Source organism: Lissotriton helveticus, chromosome 8 (assembly GCF_964261635.1).
Source record: "Lissotriton helveticus chromosome 8, aLisHel1.1, whole genome shotgun sequence".
In the NCBI taxonomy this organism is placed as follows: domain Eukaryota; kingdom Metazoa; phylum Chordata; class Amphibia; order Caudata; family Salamandridae; genus Lissotriton; species Lissotriton helveticus.
Window position 1 is genome coordinate 1,044,141,556 of NC_136069.1, and position 19,816 is coordinate 1,044,161,371.

General features: G+C 42.2%; 1 protein-coding gene across 1 annotated transcript in view; it reads left to right on the forward strand.

The window, feature by feature from the left end:
- The window catches only part of LOC144773090 (cullin-4A), a 468,683-nt gene that overhangs the window by 101,398 nt on the left and 347,469 nt on the right, over positions 1 to 19,816 (forward strand). The window contains exons 3-4 of the mRNA XM_078657905.1: positions 8,117 to 8,220; positions 16,225 to 16,294. Coding sequence (XP_078514031.1) covers positions 8,117 to 8,220; positions 16,225 to 16,294 — 174 coding nt within the window. The remainder of the gene's footprint in view (positions 1 to 8,116; positions 8,221 to 16,224; positions 16,295 to 19,816) is intronic.

A 19,816-nucleotide genomic window follows, 5' to 3' on the forward strand; every position in this document is an offset into this window, starting at 1 on the left:
AATAGGGGTACCACATATCATTCTCCCAACTATTCATCATATAATTGACTGATACTTTCTTTCTCAGGTATATCATGTCATTTTCCCTGGATACTTCTCTCCCTGCTGTTCTAAGCTCCCCATATGAGGCTTCAACCGACAGTGTCACCTGGTCAAATTTTACTTTTAGGCTTTTACACATTGCGCACAATTTCATTCTAATCACCTTGGCCCATTTTAAATCGCTGTGCAAAATCTCCTCTTTGCACCATTGTGATACTTTTGTAACTTCCTCCGATCCCAATCTTTTCCAAAATCTTAAAAGAGCCACTTGTACCTGTATGTTCCATGATGTCACTCCCAACTCCAATCGGATTGCCTGGATCATAGAGGAGCTAGGCAGTGACATCAATGGTTTGAGACATTTCCCCTCCTCAATGTCCCAATTGTTCTTCCCACTCAAATACAAGACTTCGGCCCCATACTGCACTTGTGGGGGTATCATTGCCTTATAGGCGTTCAGTAAAGGTCTATGTGACATATCCCCATAGATTTGGCTAAATTTCCTTAACCCGCATCCTGATGTATGGGCTTTTGCACTCTGGGCTGCCAGATGGATATCCCATTTCAAAGACTTTTCGAACCAGATACCGAGGTATCTGTATTCATTCACAATTTCTAATTTACTGGAACCCAGATACCAGTTAAAATTCTGAGTTTTCTTCCCAAAACATAGGATTTTAGTTTTCTCCATATTTACAGTCAGGAGTTTAGCTAAGCAGTATTCATTAAAGACAGATAACTGCCTTTGCAATCCAATCTCCGTTTTGTCAAAGATTACCAAATCGTCGGCGTACAGCAAACAGGACAATTGTTTCCCCTGCATTTTAGGGCTGGCGCTTCTATTCACTTCTAAGGTGGCTGGGAGAGCAGCTAGATATATTGCAAACAGTAAGGGGGCTAATACGCATCCCTGCCTTAAACCATTCTTAATCAATATTTTTGGTGTCAGGGCTCCATCTGTGTCTTTAATAACGTGCGCCCAATTTTGTTTGTGTAGCTCCTGGATAATTTTCAGGAGCCCCTCTGGGACATTAAGTTTTCTTAAGGCCTCCCACAGGCATCTCCTATCTACTAGGTCGAATGCCGCGCGGAAGTCTACGAAGCAGCAGCATAACTTCCCCTGCTTTTCCACCGACTTCCGCGCCACGGCCCACAGTGCGAAGCAGGGATCGATCGTGGAATGCCCCTTCTTAAATCCTCCTTGTTCTACTGGCACAATCGTCCACTGTTCCACCCAGTCTTTTAGACTGCCCAGGATTATTTTGGACAATACCTTTTCCCCAATATCCAGCAAGTTAATAAGTCTATAGTTTTTTGGTGCTTTTCTGTCTCCCTTCTTGTGGATTGGTCTGATTACTGCTCCTCTCCACTTTTTGGGGATCTTACCTGAGTCCAATATTGCCAAAAACATACAGGAAAAAAATTCCGCCCACCAATCTTGCTAGGATTTTATGATAATTGCTGGTAGGTTATCTGGACCTGCAGCACGGGTTAGGTTTAGACTTCTTATGATTTTATTGACCTTTTCTGTAGTAAATAAGGGTTTTAGGTCTACCACCGCCTCCATCCAGGGACAGATATCCTCACATGCTTCTTCAGCATATGTTCCGTATAGCTCACCTAGGTATTCTTCCCATGCTGCTTCCTCTACTACACAGGGCATAGCCCCGTTAGCCTGACCTGCTGCTACCTTTATCAAATTCCAAAACTTTCGCAAGTTTTTAGATTCAATAATTTCCAGCAAGTTAACCCAGCATTTCTCTTTAAATTCTCTCTTCAGATTTCTAACTACCATTTTATACTCCTTCCTCATATTACTTAAATTTTGCTGTCTTATTGGATCATATTTTTTCCTCAGGCTTCTTTCTTCCCTTCTTATTTCTCTTTTTCTGGTTAAACACTCCTCGTTAAATCAACTCGGCTGTTTGGCTTGTATTGATTGTTTAGCAGTTATGCATCGGTCCTTACTTTTTATATCTACTTTGAGGCACTGCGCCATTTCTTTTATCTTTTCCTCGAACCAAGGCACTTTTTTAGCCCTAGCATCTTTCAGATCCACTTTCTGTTGGAATCCAGCTAGCTTTCCAATATATTGCTCAGTTAATCTTGTTGTCAGCCGTTTAGGGTACTCTACTTGTTGAGGGAGAACCAATTCTCTAGAGCTTTGAAGTCCCCTTGCTAATGCAAATTGCAAAATGTTGTGATCACTACCATCACAAGCAATTATCTGAAACCCATTGATAAGATCAAAGTTCCACGCATGGATGAATATATAATCAATCGGGCAAAGTTGGGAACCTATCTTAAAGGTCTGCCTTGCAGGGCAGTCTGTTTCCCATCTGCCATTAAGCAAAACAATCCTTTTAGCCCCAAAAATTTGCCCAACTTTGCGTCTAGTTTAGAGGTAGTACAATTTGGAAACACAGCAGGGGGTATATTATTTGAGCTCAAGAGGTCTTCAACCCAATGGTCATATCTCGAGGGGTTCAATCTATGGTTAAAATCACCCAATACAATTATCATATAATTTTCAAACTTTTCACACAATGTATCTAGGTCATTTTCAAAACGTCTCATTTCTATCTCCTATTCTTCATTTGATCCCCATTGAATGTAAACATTTATTATTATCATATGATCATACGCCCCTACCGAGCCCAGCAGGGATACATCAATGACCAATAACCATTTACAAGTCATATAAACAATCATAGCCCTTTTTGCTATCTTGGTCGAGACAAGAGTCATAATGCCCCCAGCTGGACGGCCAAACCTTTTCCTTCTTGCTGGCCTATGTAGTTGTACAAAGCCTTCAAATACGGGGGTATTGTCGCATAGCCAAGTTTTCCTGCAAACCTACTATTTCGGCACTTCGGGCTAGGGTTTTTATACTTTCTACTTTTGCCTCCCCTCCTAGCCCATTTACATTCCAAGATAACAGGTTCATGCTATGCGACACCCCTCCTCCCTAATCGACATCACTGGTACGGTCATCAACGGAATTTTGCCCATATGGGGCACCTGACCAGCTATCATTAAAAGACCAATCACCCCACGGTTTACCTGCCTCATGGTTCTCAACTACCATTCTCATATTTTCACCTACCCTTCCCTCGCCTAGGATTAGACTTATCTGTCTTTTTCCCAGGCCTGAGTGACAGGCTAGAAAGGATCTGTCCTGCTGGTTCCTCGCCTCTAATTCGCTAATTCTGCAATAGGGATTCTCTACAGTTAATAGCTACTACTTAAGTGTACTGTAAAGTTGTGCTCATGTAATTAAAAACTAAGTCAGTTATCGCAATATACACAACATATATACTTATACGTAAAATGTTTAGGACGTGTACTGGTGATTACGATTTCTAGCTTTGCCTCTCTGTATTTTGTAGACAGGCTAGGCATGTGGGTGCGTGATGGATGTGACAATAATAAAATCCCATGAAAGGAAACTGAGATATGTTTCATTGATTAGCGTTCTGTAACCTCTTTATGACCGGTGATGATTTTTATTAAAAGCTCAGATATACCTTGCGCAGAACTAGAAGCGGTGCCTCACATTCTTTATAAAAGGACACTGTATTTTCTTAAGATGAAAGTTGGAAATAAATGGTAAATGTGTATCTTTTCTATATCCAAGCAAATCAAAAAACACCAGTCTCTTTTAAGACATAGATACATTTAACCGATCCATTTTCACTGTGCATGCTGTAATGATGGATAAGCAACAGATAAAACGATAGCCAAGACAACATTCCTTACTTTAGTACGTTCATCAAGAAATCAATCTGCCGATCTACGTCAAACCTGCCCCAAAATTAAAGAAATGCAAACATGTTGCTTCATAATGATCAAATATAAAGGCCCTTTGCCAATGCATTTCACCACTGTGAGGGTGAAGTGAGGAGGTACGTTGACAGTAAGTTTATTTTCACCAGCAACGCCACACTGATATATTCTAGCTGGAGATTTACATGCTTTGCATTTTAAGTGCCCAAATGCGAGTGCGGTTGCGCCACATTCAAGCGGCGTCATCAGATGTAATGAGCGCTGCCTCTATTGGCTCGGTGCTAAGCGGTTGCCCAAAGAAGAACAAATGTGAAGTATAAACCAGCACAGCACAATCTGTGTGCAGCCAAAACTGAAAGAAATGTAATACTCCAAACGACGCCGATCAGCAAGCGTGAAAAGCGTGCAGCCAGGGTGAGAATGATTAAATGAACAAGCACAGCGCAAGAGCTGTGCAGGGGAGGACATTGGACAAAAAACAAAATGGAGCCAACAAACATGTTCGAAATGCGTGCAGGCAGGAGGAGAATGATTGGGTAAACTAATACAACGCAAGGGCTTGACAGGGGAGATTAGGTAAACCAGCACAGCACAAGCGCTGTGCAGGCACATCATTACTAAAAAAGTTCCCCAAAAGCGGATGGAAGCAGTACTTTGGCTACGGGACACTGATAAGAGAAGCCCTTTTAAGATGTATATTGAGTACAATAGATTTCACAAGCGCAGGCGAAACCTAATGAAATCCTAAAAAAGCAAACATACGTGAAATCAAGGTGAATGTGTTAGCCCTAGCTAATTTCAGCTCTCGCCTGTTGAACTTCTCTGCTCCAAATTCGATCTCAGACGTACAGCACAGCATGAACATGCATTATCATTCATGAGGGAGACTATTTTAGTTATTCCTTGATTATTGATTTCTAGCCGGCAGTGTGTTTTGACTACACAGAGCACTGGTGCTCAATCAGTAAAAGAGAAGTGAGCTGATGCCCTGTGACCCCACAGCAACTTCCCAACCTGCAACACAAGGAAAATGTCTAAGTGTTTAGAGAGTAGACTTCACTGATGCAATCGCTTAACCAGTGATGGTTAAACATTCGTCAGCCAATGCTAATAGAGTGGAATGCTAGGTCATCTTCCTCTAGTCTTAACTGCATTCATAAAAACGCAAGAAGGTCTGTTTTTAATGTACAACACCTGGAAAAAGCTTTTGGGCATATATGTATTTACATGTGGTAGATTAATAAATCCAGTCCTTATGGCGTTAAATAGAAAATACCATGGAAGTTCATGCACACAAAATAAACAATGGGAAGGAAACCTAAATGAAGTCTGTAGTAAAGACGGTGGGTAAAGTAAAGAACAATCCGGAAGACAGATAGGAAAACCACATACAAGTCTTGAGTAAAGTATTTTCAAAAAGCTTACTTTCTGTATAAATTGCAATAGAGGTGGGCACGCCAACAAATGAACAGTTCATTAAGAGGTTATGAAGAAAAAGGGGAATTGGTGAAACAAAATATTTGCCTCAGATCACACAGTTTGGTTAAACGGGAAGCTGTGATAAATCCCAGGTTTTCTGGTCTCACTTTGTATAAATCAGTCACTAAATGGGTATCTATTTGTCTCTTCTTTTTTACCTTAATTGTTAATTCTTTGTTTTTAACATTGTGCTTGACGGTAGTGCGAAAGTAGCAGAAGCCATATTAAAGTTTAGCTCATTTTGGCCTGAAGGTTCCAAGAGGACCTTGAACAGAGCCTGGCATCTGGCTCGAGCTTTAAGTGGCTTTCCCACCTCTACAATGTTGATATGCCATAACGTATGAAGAATTACTGTACTTTGAGATGTGAAATAGTTCCTCATGCATTGCAATGCAAGCATTTCATCGGTAGCAGAATGATGATACCAAAGTCAACGTATGAGGTGAGAGGAAAGTTTTCTTCTTAGCGGGGCCCAAGCCCGCTATGTACATTTCAAGGACCTGTTAATAATGGACCTTGCATGCAACTACCTATAAACAAACATATTTGCTTCACACAGAAACAAGGGGTGTGCAAACTTTCAATTATGCAAGCAACGGTTTGCACTATTCCTTATGTATTGCCCTTCAACTAGTTCATTGAATTTCCTAATTTTCCTGTGGTTACACCCAAGCTTACCTTTTCTCTTTCTTGTAAGTGTTACTTGCTGTTGAAACCGAATGTTACTTCCTCTTGTGAGAACTGTGAAATCATGTTACTATGTTTACTTGTAAGCATTTCATACACAAGTGCATACCTTCCACAACATTTTTCATGGGTAACTTGACAATTGCAAGTATTGAACTTATTTAATACGTTAAGATATGAAGCAGGTTTTCATGCGTTTAATTGTTTTAAGACTACATATTCACAATTGCTTCATAAATCTCATTGCTTTCTCACTAAATTCTCTATTAAAATTTTCTTTAATACCCTCCATTTTCCACTTTTTAAAAAACACAAAACAATTCTTGTGGGGAGAACCTCCCCTGAACCCTCCTTATGTCAGTCTAGCTCGCTCGCTTCACTCGCTACGTAACACTCAACCCCAAATTTTATGCCACACCACTTTGAAATGTCACCATTTGCCAACTGCTACAGTCTGCTTAGGTATGGCTGGTTTTTTGTAATATGTATCTGTCTAAATGGTATCCTTCTTTGAGAGTGGTTTGTAAAATGATGTGAGCATACAGGAAACTAGTGATGTGTTTATGTGAATGCTTACATAATAGGAAGAACATTTTTAGGGCTTGCACTGAATGTGTGTGAAGTATTTGTATCTGGTGTGCGTATGCTTGAGATGAGCCCTTGGAAAGTTTTTTTCATTACACATATTATTGTATATTTTACTGTATGTGTCTGTGGGGTATGCATGTATTCAGATTGCTCTTGATTTTTAAGGTCTGGTGTGTGAAACTTGAATTTTCCTGTATTATTTTTGTATTTTTTCCTCATACTGACTGAGAGCTTGTGTTATATTTGTGTATGTTGTGTGTGCGGGGACCCTTTTGTCTCTAAATTGTGTTTAGTGTTTTAGTTCAAATTTGTCATTTGTTTTGTAGTTGTAGTGTGTTAATCATGTTTGGTATGTTTGATTTTGGATGCCTAATGTGATTGTGAGATTGTATCCCTTTTTATTTTCTCAGTTTTTTTTTGATCAGCGTGAAAAAACGTCAAAATAGCTTTTAAATCCTATTTAGATACTTGGATTGCTAACCTGTAACATAATGTGCTTATTTGGTTCTCTATGTCCAGTGGACATAGGTGAGATCCAACCAAATGAAGACTTGGAACGCAGAGGTGTGATGAGAGGAGGGAAGGAAGTAGAGCTGTTTGACACCATAGTCCTTTTTGTTTGCTAGAAAGAAATGTGTTCTGACCAATGCTTAATCTGCAAAAAAATTAAAATCTCAAGGTCTCAAAGTGTTGCTCAGGAGCCGTCCTGCGCCGTCGCATAATACAAAGGCTCTTGATTACACCTCCTGCTGCTGTCATCGCCACCCCATACTTCCTGTCCCTTTAACTCCCTCTTTAGGTTTTTTAACCCTGCTTTACACCCATTATCACGCTTTTCCTATATTTTTCTTATTCTTTCTTTCTCTGTTTACTTCATTTCTCTCTCTCTATTGCTCTGCGTCAAAGTCTTATGTTAAAAAATAAGTCAATTTCACACCAAAATAACCTCGGGCCTCCGCCGCCGGAAGAAATTAAGCACTGATGCTGGGTCTCATTGCACAGCTGCTACGACCCAGCCCATACTACCGCATTAATGTTCAGTCATTTGTTGTACTTGCTTGAAGGTGATGTTAATGTACCACTAGGATAGTGGGATTCAAAGTGCTGTTACCTTTGATCTTACCCCTATCTTTTAGGATGGTATCACAGTAAATTACATAATTTTGCATTTGATGTTGATGTCATTGCACATGTAATGTTCACATTACCCGTGAGGGCATCAACCAGAGGAGTTTTTATGGGCGTAGGAAATTGTTGATGACAATGGTCACAATAACTAATGTTTTGCATTAATGCAGTGGGTTGACCTGTTGACTTAGATGCTTTCTGTGGATGTAGACTATTCTATATTTCTTTCTTTTATAGATGTCGGAAGTTAACACTATGTGTGCTAAAAGTTATCATTTGGTGTATGCTAGCTCAAATGTTAACATAGTTGCTCTGTTTAATTTGCTTTAGGCATACATAGGCTAAACTGTATTTGATACCTTTCGTTTGTTTTTACTTACTTAATGACATGTTTCCTATTTTGCAGGCTGTCGAAAATCTTTGTTCATATAAAGTGTCTCCTACACTATACAAACAGCTGCGTCAGGTCTGTGAAGAGCATGTGCAATCGCAGATTGTCCAGTTCAGAGAATATCCTTTTAATTTATGAAGAGGAACCTACAGTTGTGAATAATAACGTTTGTGCGCAGCCTCGTATTTACTCAGGAAGTAACGAAGGACATGTTTTTCCCATCTAAATTGACTCATTGCTACAATATAACTGGTATTTACTCAGGAAGTAATGAAGGACATGTTTTCCCATCTAAATTGTAATGTAATGTAATAGTGTTTTTATATAGCGCGGCTATCACTCCAGGGAGCATCTTGGCACTGAGTACCCAGGTGGATGGAGAGCGCTGGTTCAAACTGCTCATCTATGTGGACTCAACAAATCAGATTAAACCTTTACACAGTGTGTCTGGCAGGCTATAGATCCAGGTTTTTAATGATTTCCTAAATACTGATACAAGGGTGGTTTGACGAAAAGGCAGAGGAAGTTGATTCCAAGCCCTTGAACCCAAAACCGCCAGGGCTTTCCCTCCCTTAGTGATCAGTCTAAAGGTAGGAATGGTCAGCAGGTTTGTGTTTGAGGATCTCCGATTTTGCGATGGGAGGTATCGCTTAAAGCTCTTCTGAAGGTATTTGGTCCCCGCGAATGAAAGGCCCTAAAAGTGATCAGTAGGACCTTGAACAGTACCCGCTTGTGAATCAGTAGCCAGTGGAGCGTATCCATCGCCGCTGTGGCCGATGATCTCCTAGGCCACCTCAACACCAGTCTGGCTGCTACATGCTGGACCATCTGCAGCTTGTGCACAACCGCCTTGTTAGAACCTGCATATAGACTGTTGCAGTAGTCCAGCCGAGATGTTACAAGTGCCGCCGCCACCATTCGATTGGTAATAGGTCGAAGAACTTTCTCAGGCCTTTTATGATGCCAAAACAGTTACCGACCATGGCCAGGACCTGTTGTTTAAAAGACAAAGTGGCATCGAACTTAATCCCTAGGTTCCTGACTGCGTTAATTGTGTTTGGGGGAACAGTGGCATCTTCAGGCCACCACTGCTTGGGACTGAAATGATTATATTGGCCAAAAGGCAGAATTTCCGTTTTTCCTGAATTGCACCTCAGGTGATTGTTGCTCATCCATTTAAAGGTCCCCTGATGGACCCCTGAGGTAAGCTGTTTTTCCTGCGAGCTGAAATGCCCTAACGTAATCACTTGCCGCCTGTTATTCAGGAAATTTTTGATCCAGCCCAATACATTGCCTGCTATACCAAATGCGGCTAAACGGTCTATAAGGATGGTATGTGAGACCGTGTCGAAGGCCGCTGACAGGTCCAATAAGACCAGGACGGCCTTCTTTCCCTGGTCCATAGCAGCCTGCAGTGTTTCCGTGGTAAAAAGGAGAGCTGACTCTGTGGAGTGTTGGGCCCTAAAACCTGTTTGATTTGGGTGCCAAACGTTGTTCTCCTCCAGAAAGGTGGTGAGCTGTCTATTCACAAATTTGTCAGTTCGTTTAAAGAGAACAGGTAGAAGCGAGATAGGTCGTAGGTTTGTGAGGGCCGTGGGATCCGCTAGCTGCTTCTTTTGTAGGGGCTTTACCGCCACTAATTTCCATTCTATGGCAATCATTGCTTGGTCAAGTGAGGAGTTTATTATATTGTTAATGATGGGATTGACAATGTCCACCATAGACTGCAAGACAAAGGGGGGACAAGGGTCGAAAGGGGAGCCTGATTTAATGGACAATATGGCTTTGTGAGTTTCCTCCAAATTAATGGGGGAGAAAGTGCTCATACTGGCGGTGTTGTCCCTGCCCTAGTATCCTCATTTAGGTTCGATGGACTCTGGGGGGGGAATCTTTGATTAGGACATGGATTTGTTTTTCGAAGAAATCAGCTATGGTGTTACAGAGACTTTGAGAGGGGGAATTTCTTGCAACAGAGGTTTGGGGTTCATAAAGGTTTTCACTATCTTAAAGATCTCTTTCTATTTGTTGTTATTGTTATTTATGGCTTCCGTGTAGAAATCTATTTTGGCAGTTTTTATCAGGACATGATATTGTCGCCTTGCAGCTTTATAGATACTGAGATCTTTACTCTCATAATTTTGCTGCCATCTTCGCTCTAAAGCCCTCACTTCCCCTTGTTTTCCTTTTAGAGGCACCGAGAACCATGGTGCGGATGTTTTCTTATTCCGTGCTTCCTTTCTGAGGGCTGTGGGACCTGACTCCTTACTGAGTTCCCTTATCCAATCCCCAAACAGCTGGTTATCATTGATCTGGTCTCCTAACAAGGGAGGCCTCTTTTCTAGGGCGTTATTCATGAAATCGGGGTGTCCTATAATGTTTTTCCAGCAGGGTTTTCCCTGTAGAGGCATTATCGCTTTTGCTGTACTTTTGCCTACTGGGCTATTCTTGACTAACAGTTCAAATGGGATAAAGTTATGGTCTGTCCATGTTTGCATTAAAGGATGTTTTACCTTGAGCGTTTCTAAATTCGAGCAGATACAGTCGAGGATATGTCCTGCCCTATGTGTGATATCTAGTGTGAGCTGTGATAGGCCTAGGACGCTCATTATGTCCTTAAAACATGTTGCAGCCTGATCTGTGGGGGAGTCAAGGTGCAGGTTTATGTCCCCTAAGAGCGTGAAATTAGCAAACCTAAGAACTAGGTTACTAAGTACTTCCCCAATGCTTTCCATTAACCCATTGTACTGCCCTGGAGGTCGGTAAACTAATGATCCTGCAAAGGTATACGAGTCATGGACCTGTATGGAAAAGCCCATACTCTCTGCTCCTTTGAGGTCCGAAAGATCGTACGTTAGACACTTTAGGGTGTGCCGATAAATTATTGCAAGGCCTCCTCCGCGTTGTTTAGGTCTGTCTGCCCTTGAGATTAGATAGCCGGGGGGAGTGCATTTGCAATATCTGGATTACACCAAGATTTTAACCAGGTCTCAGTTATGAAGAGACCGTCTAAATCTCCTTCCGTTATGAGGTCATAGATATGCTGTGCATGTTTGCTCATTGATCTGGCATTAATGAGCCCACCACGAAGGCTCACATTGCTACAATATAAAGAAAACATACAATGTTTCAGTCCTTGATTAGAATGTTCTGAGATAGCTTGAACTCTAACTGTTCTTCTGCATGTTGCTTTTTTAATTGTTGTGTTTTTTCTAAGATTCTTTCTCAATTAAAAATCAGAAATTAAAAAAAAAAAGTTCCCAAGTTAAGTGGGAAACATTCAGTGAATTGTAGGTTTGATTTAAATATTGTAAGTGTGGGCTCAAAAAAACAGTGTGCAAAGTGTCTAAACAACCAGAACTGACTGAGGTGTCACACGTGATACACTTTGCCGTTCTTAGTGGTAGCAACCATAGCTATTTGATTACGTTTCAACTATCATGTTGTGCATGTTGTCTCTGCTTGCCACCAATTCTCAGAACCCGTTTGGACAGCCATTGGGTATGCAGAGGTTACTTTTCCTCAGTTGTGGGGCTTGAGGTAATTTGTCCATCGTGCCCTGAGGTCGGCCCTACTATGACTGCAGACTGGACCAAGTACAACCCTTTCCACACTTTGTTGTAAGGTTAGTGAGGGCTGAACACTCGCAGGCTAAGCGATCACAGTTGCAACGGAGAGAGTCTAGGTGTGAGGGCATGAGGGGGCACTGATGACCGAGTCCTTCTAGATCACTCTCCGGCAGTCTGCTCTTCTGTGCACCCCACAGCCACAGAGTATGCACTGCACCACCTCCTTCTTTGACTGTCTCTTCTCCTGAAAGTTAGCACTGGAGCTTTCTCTGAACAGGAGCATTACAGCAGGCATAAAGAGATGTTCGGTTTCTGCACCTGACTTTCACAAGCCTAACTGAAGGAGTAATCTTAGACAGACCAAAAGGAATCCCTCATAGAGAGGTTTCGTCAGCTCTCATAATAGGGCCTTAGGTCCCACCCCTCACCTTTACCATCCATCAGATCACTGTACTCTCGAACACAAATCAGCTGCTCCTTGTTAACAGAAAGCCTTCTTGAATTTCTAAATGAAAGCCCTGTCTCCATCCACCTCACTTTAGTGGTTGGTTCTTCTTCCTCCAGACATGAATGCAGTCAATGCACGATCACTGTCTGGGAGTACAGTCCTCACACTCCATCTTCTGCTATTTCAGGCTAAGAGCATTCAACATGGATCCTTCCAACCTCCATTAATTGGGCTCATTTGTACAAACAACTTATCACCATTCATCTGTATAAACTACACATTCACGCATACGTTTACACACTTTTGTTCCAGGAATGTTCCATGTGGCATTACTGTTATCAAACGACAAGGGAACCCACTAAGTAACCAAGGACCTGGGGTATCAGTTAAGTAAAGGACAGCGGCCCTTGACAGGAGAGAATTGGTAATTCCAATAATTATAGGCCACAATGTGCACTATAATAAACAAATAGTCCAGCCGGACTATAAAATGTATTGAATAATGGAATAATTTAGATTCAACAACCTACAATAAAGCAAAGGGACACAGTCCTGCATCCACAGTGCTGCACACACAATACACATAACATGTAACTAAGGTTTTTCAGGCATTTACAGAAACAAGAGCAAAAGACATTAAGGTATAATCGCTTCACATATGCGAAAAACACATGAATTTTAGCACATCATAGTGAACTTAGTGTTTAAACACATATTTAGTCGACGGCGTTTCGATCCAATCCTCAATAATGGATCATCATCAGGACATTTGATAGGTTGCCTGAATTAAAAGGCCTTATGATTAAGGTAGGTGCGTAATAATTGGTAATTAGGCACCGGCATCAGTCGGGACACAGTGAGATTGGAGTGACCTAGGTAGGCGGTTAACCCACGTATAATGGTATCCCAAGGGATCAGATTTTTAGGTAAGCCGTGCTGCCGCTGGACGGGCTTACCTAAAAGCGACCCGTCCACGGCGCGACCAGGCACCGGGATGTTGCTGCGTGTTCCACTGTGAACATCAGGAGCCCGTACGTTAGCTACCACGCTTCGCTACAAGGGACTGTTTACCTAGAAGCTCCCAGGTTACGTTTTGGAAATCGATTATACCACATGGCTGACCGATGACTGCCCGTCCAGCGGCAGCACGGCTTACCTAAAAATCTGATCCCTTGGGATACCATTATACGTGGGTTAACCGCCTACCTAGGTCACTCCAATCTCACTGTGTCCCGACTGATGCCGGTGCCTAATTACCAATTATTACGCACCGACCTTAATCATAAGGCCTTTTAATTCAGGCAACCTATCAAATGTCCTGATGATGATCCATTATTGAGGATTGGATCGAAACGCCGTCGACTAAATATGTGTTTAAACACTAAGTTCACTATGATGTGCTAAAATTCATGTGTTTTTCGCATATGTGAAGCGATTATACTTTAATGTCTTTTGCTCTTGTTTCTGTAAATGCCTGAAAAACCTTAGTTACATGTTATGTGTATTGTGTGTGCAGCACTGTGGATGCAGGACTGTGTCCCTTTGCTTTATTGTAGGTTGTTGAATCTAAATTATTCCATTATTCAATAAATTTTATAGTCCATGTGGCATTACATCCTTCCCCGAACTCCATGCACCCAAAAACCTAAGATGGTGATAAATTGTGTCAGCTGTGCAGAGTTGTCCTGTTTGCAAACATCCAGGCACCACACGATGCCAGGCACACAGTGCATAGATGTTTGGTATAGCACCACATTTGCCTCCCTGGCCACATGGCCACATAGCAGAGGCCTATGGAGGACAGGAAGCCCTGCTACGGGCCCCCAAAGTCCCTTTCCGACAGCCCTTCTGACGGCGGTAGGACTTTCATGAAAAGGCTGTGGGAATTGAACATCGTAATCCCTGTGGAGGTCCCTGCACAGGCGTCACTTTCATTGTGGGGAACACTGTCTGACTGCTGGCCCGACGTGCCCCTTGAGCCTGTCGGAGGCGGCGGTCTCCCACCACCCCACCCCCTGCCTGCTGGGCTCAGACTGCCGGTATCTTAATCGGCGGTTGGACCGTTGCCTTGGATGTTGGGCTGACCGCTACCGATGGCCTGTTGGTGGCGGTCCACCCAACATCATAATAAGGGCTTAAATGTCATGTTACTTATTATGTAGAAGAAGATACGTCCTACCTCTGTCACTATGAGCAAAAAACGTAGTCGAAAGTCATACATTCGGATTAAAAATTGGTGGGGACTAACCTTTATCTACATAGCATATCTGTAGTGTATATAGCTGCACATGAGATATGAACACAGACAGTTGTTTCATGTGATGGATTGCCATTGCAATTTAACAAATAAAATGTCAGTCCTTTGCAGAGAAAATGCACATGAATAGGCTGCAGCCACTGTAGAGGTCAAAATGTCAGATATTGAGCGACTGAATAAAACAAAAAGATGTATTTGCCCAAAAAATCTTAACAATGCCTGATCTGAATACATCCAACATAACATACTTTATTGTGCACATGTTTCCTGGAGCATCTCAGCAGTTTTTATGCATTGGCTACCTCATCCTACCCTTACTGTTCTGCCTCGCACGCGGACATCAAACATATGATCTGGGACTGCCTCAACTAGGGCACAGTCTGTACTACCCTCTCAACGACAACCCAAGACTAATTGAGCTACAACTAAATATCTAGACCTGGCCTTTCTTATAGTTCAATGGTCAATTATGATGTGCCGATTGGACTAGTGCAATAGCATGTTGAGTTACTTTGCTGGGCTGACGTGGAGTCTGTGGTTTTATGGCACGCGGAAGCCAGAGGACTCCGCAAATATCCCATCGTATCACTCTGGGATGAGGTTGTCCTCCTTCAGGGACTATATAAAAGGCAACATTAGGCCGCCTTAAATTAATATATCCTTGTGTACCTACGTAGACTCACAGACGCACTCACACTGATGACCCGCCCCCACCTGCTTCATGAACACTCTTCTCCTCTAAGTCCCAGCTGCTATTCTTCTCCCCCCCCAACCCCACCCCAAGGGTGCAGCAAACCTTCTCCAAGCACACAATCAGCATGCATACATACTATGGGACAACCCCACTCACTCACTCATATTCGCTGCACATTGGGACCAGACCTGTCATATTTAACATTGCTGTTCTTGTTTTTGTTTTACTTAGTTGAGATCTCTACTCTTATCCATTATATGGTCAGTGGATATGACCGCTCACAAATCTGCACTGCTGTATATCTCCCTTATGTCTTTGATTATGATCTATCGCAACCCGACTCATCAGAATTATCTGGGGATATGTTCGTCCCCTTTAATTTCTGTTGCTATGCGGTATTTGATATAACTGTATAACTAAAGCAAAAACATATTAAGAGTTGTTTAAATACAAACATGAAGTACTTGCCCACTGTCAGTGTTTATTATTCACTATATTTGTTATTTAGTTTTTTGGCACCCCAAGCGTATTTAATAATTTGTTGAACAGAAGAAAATCACTGAAGATGTATGGTCGGGTGTTCACAAAATGAATACAATGAAGGCTTATTTTTTTTGTTTGTTAAGTCTTTTTACGTACACATATGGCAGTAGAAAATATTGTAATTACCCTGCAGAAATATGTATCCGCAACTTGCCTGCCAATCACTTTTAAGTCAGCAGCTCTTTTGTTTTGTTGCTTTTCCTCAGTAACTGCTTTGTGCCCACCAATGAATTGTTCTTACTTCATATCATCTTTTGAGCCTTGCTCTGTTTTCGGTGTTCGGTGAGTACATGTTCACTCTTGTGTTTTTCTTCTTTGTTGTTACATACAGATCCCTAACCAAAAGATGACTCTACTGAGTACATTCAATTAATCTCTTTTTTGGATTTCACTGTGACTTGTGGACGTGAAGGGCTTAATCGCACTAAGTTTAGTAATTGCAAGCATCATCTTTCAGCTTTCCTCGTGCCTTTTCTAAAGGCAATGTCAGGACAGAATATAATCCATACCATTACATACAATCATCCACTGCATAAATGTACGCGGTTTTAACATGTGAGCACAATGTGCGTTGGCAATGTTAGAATGTTTTCCTTAACCTTTACTCTGCTGCACAGTATCTATGGATCGCCTCTTGTTTTTAAAGAAGATTAACAAATGTTGGCAAGATCACTGTCGGCAAATGGTGAGTAACCATGCTCTCTCTGTGTCTGCATTATGATGTAAAACATGTGGAGCAAACATTGACAAAACTAACATTTTTAATTTTGTGTGTGAAACTGTTTTTGAGTGAGTTGTGAAAAGGTGTTTAGGAGCATCTTGGTAGTGGGTGGGGAAAAGCTTTAGTCTTGTGTGTACAATTCTTCTTAAATTGATCATATTTCAGCTGGACGAAACTGGATTAATCCTATTAAGGCTTCTGCGTAAGGGCTCAATATACTAAAAACAGAAAAGAAAGACACTCCAATTGCCATAAATCAAGTATTGATTGATTGATTGCTATAATACACAAGGAATTGAAACAATATGCATTCATGTTGCTTTGTGTTATTTAAGAAATGAGGTAGTTTAGAAATTAGATAGTTTTTAAGCACCCCACAAGCGATACACATGAATATAGGTAAATGTATGACATACAAAAATAACAACAAGATGACTTAAGGAACGCTTGAATTAATCTCAACCACTGGCAATCGCTCGGGCTACATCCCAGTCAATTGTTTTTCACTCACCCATTTGCAAATCAGTCTTGACCTACTCCCATGGGAACAGCCCATTCTGTACTGCCAGGCACCGGAAGGCAAGCATCCTTGGACTAATCTTGTCCTGATTATGGCTCATCAGCCAGGTATGGCTTGGTTCCAATGGCACAGTGAGCACAGGACCCACGTCTCGGCATACCTATTGCATCGGGCCAAATCCATCCATCACTTTTTGCACACTTTAATGTTGTGCTTTAAGTGGCACTGGTATGCCCAGACGTGGATCTCGTGCACACTTTGTCACTGGAACCATGATATACCTGCCTGTTTAGCCTTAAGTAGGGTGAAACCAGTCCTATGATGCTTTTGTACTGGTTCAGGGAGGACCTAGCCTAGCAGTTTGGGCTGGACTGTTCCCATTGGAGCACGGTCAAGAGTGATTTGCATATGGGTGGGTCCAAACTGAGGTGGCATGATGGGCCAAATAACGATGAACTTGGATGCTACCCTGAGTAATTAGCAATGGCTGACATTAATTCAAGCATTCAATCTATCACTTTTTTGTATACTTTAATACAAAAATAAGACACAAAATGAACCCGACAAAAATCAAAGTACAAACATGAGATTACGGTGTGCCATTAGATGCCATAGAGTTGTTCAGTCCTTATTGGGAATTGCTTTCTTTTCAACAACTGAAGTCCCAGAGCAGGATGTTTGCGTTCCAGTGGTTCCCTAGAGAGTTTATATAAGTAATGTGGCTTCAATTTAAATATTGATGAAAAGTCCAGTAATTGGTCACAAACTCTTTCACATTCCTGAACAGCAATGCGCTGCACTTTAAAGAAAAGCAGGAAAGCTTACTCCCATTGTGACTCATTCCTTGAATCTGCTGTATGCAGAGAACTGCTCAATTGTTACTTGGCGACACACATGGAACCATCTACTCCCATGTGAATGTGAATTAATCAAAGCAATTCGCTCATGTATTTCTCGTTCGTTTGACTATGCTGGTGTTCTCATTTACATAGGGTAATGCCCTGAGAATGATCTCTAGAAATTATGTTCCATGTCTAAGGAGATTTATAGCAATTAAGGTGTCTTTCTGCTCTATTTTCATGTTTCAGCTGGCTGCAGGAATTAGAGGTAAAAAACTGTGAAAGCAATAACAAATTGGTTACTAGAAAATTTGACATGCTTGTTTCTTGCTTCAAATGTCATTCTGTGCAGACTCCAGCACCTTTTCTTGACAAATGACTTGTAATCATGCGAGGCGTGCTTCTTCTGTTGAAGTATGTGAACATTTGGGTTGTTGGTTGACTGGGGTGTGAGCCCTGGGCAAGCAGCAACCTGAGTCAGGGTGAGGCACAAGCCAACCCTAAATTAACCTGTGAGCAACCCTCTTTTAGCTTGGCACAGAGCAGTCAGGCTCAACATCTTTCTTCTGAAAACACCACAAAAAGAATACCACTCCAAGTTAGAAAAATAAAACTTTCTTTAATGACTAAAATGAAACTGAATCAACAAAAATCCAAACGTAGATATGCAATTTGAAAGATTTTAGTGAAAATAGCGCCAAAAAGCACAAAGTGGCAACTATGCATATCTGGTTCTGCCGGATCTGGTCAAAGTCACAAATACAGCCAGACTGCGATGGAGCAGTGGCTGGCTACAGGCACCCAGTTAGGCCAGCTGAACACACTACCTTAAATCATGGTTTGCGGAGTGTTGCGAGGTAGATGTGTTGCATAGCCAAGCAAAACATATGTTCTGCAATGCGGTGAGGCTGCAATGTGATGGCCTTTGTGGTCAAGGATCCTGTTGGCAGGGCTTGCAGTGTGAAGTGTGGCGCAGAGTCGGGCGATGCGTCTGTTCCAAGAAGAGCAGCAAACCTGCGATCCGGAGTCTGGCGTCGTAATCAAGGCAGCCGTTGATGGGAAATGCAAGGGCCTGTGCCGAGGATATGTTGGGCATTGGCGGTTCTGAAGCTTGTTGCGGCAGTGAGGCAGGCCTCTGAGACTTGTCCAATCCATGTAGTAGTGGAGCTGCTTAGGTTCTGCTTGTGGTTGCGCCGTGCTGCAGAGGAGATGCATTGGTTCGGCTCTATCCACAGAGGCTGGCAGAGCACCTTAAACCCACTTCCAAGGGTCCTAGACTGGGGTGGCACCATTTGGCTGGGTAGACTCACAGTGGGCAGAGTCCAGGTACAAATGCAAGGTTGTTGGAGGCCTGTTATGTCCCTGAGACTTCAGATCAGGAGGTCAGCAAACTAGCTTGTGGAGTCACTCTGGGTTCTGCGTTCAAGAAATTAAAGCCCAGTCCTTCCACAAGCAAGAGGGAGCAGGTCAGCACAGAAGGACAGCAGTTCCTTCAGATCAGCAGTGGCATTCCTTTCAGCAGAATAGCTGTCCGTCTTCCTGGCAGAGTATTCATCGGCCCAGAAGTGTACTGCCCAGAGTGGTGATTTCTGAGGTCCAGTATTTATACCCATTTGTGCCTTTGAAGTGGGGAGAAGCTTCTAGAGGCATGCCTTTAAAGTGCACAGGTGCCCTGCCTTCCTGGCCCTGGCTCCAGACTAACTACAGCGGGTATGCAGCCATTTGTGTAGAGACAGGACACACTTATTCAAGTGTAAGTGGGGCTGGGTTCAGTTCCTCCCTCCCATCCTGCCAACGATGACCCATCCAGTCACACCTAAGCTTCCCATTGTGCATGGCTGGCTAGGAGAATTACACAAAGCACAACTGTCACCCAGACCCAGTCATGTGACCGAGAGAAAGGCTGCAGGCACCAAATGGTTAAAGCAAGAATGTCATCTTTCTTAAAGCGGCATTTTCAGTATTATCATTTAAAATCTGACTTCACCATAAATTAGGATTTTAAATTGTGTTTCTAGAGACACTTAACATGAAGGGGTTACCTGTTTCCATTTGGAAATTACGCTTATAAAATGTAATATCCTAGCCTTGCAGTAGTGAAAAACAAATTGAAGAGTTTTTCACTAC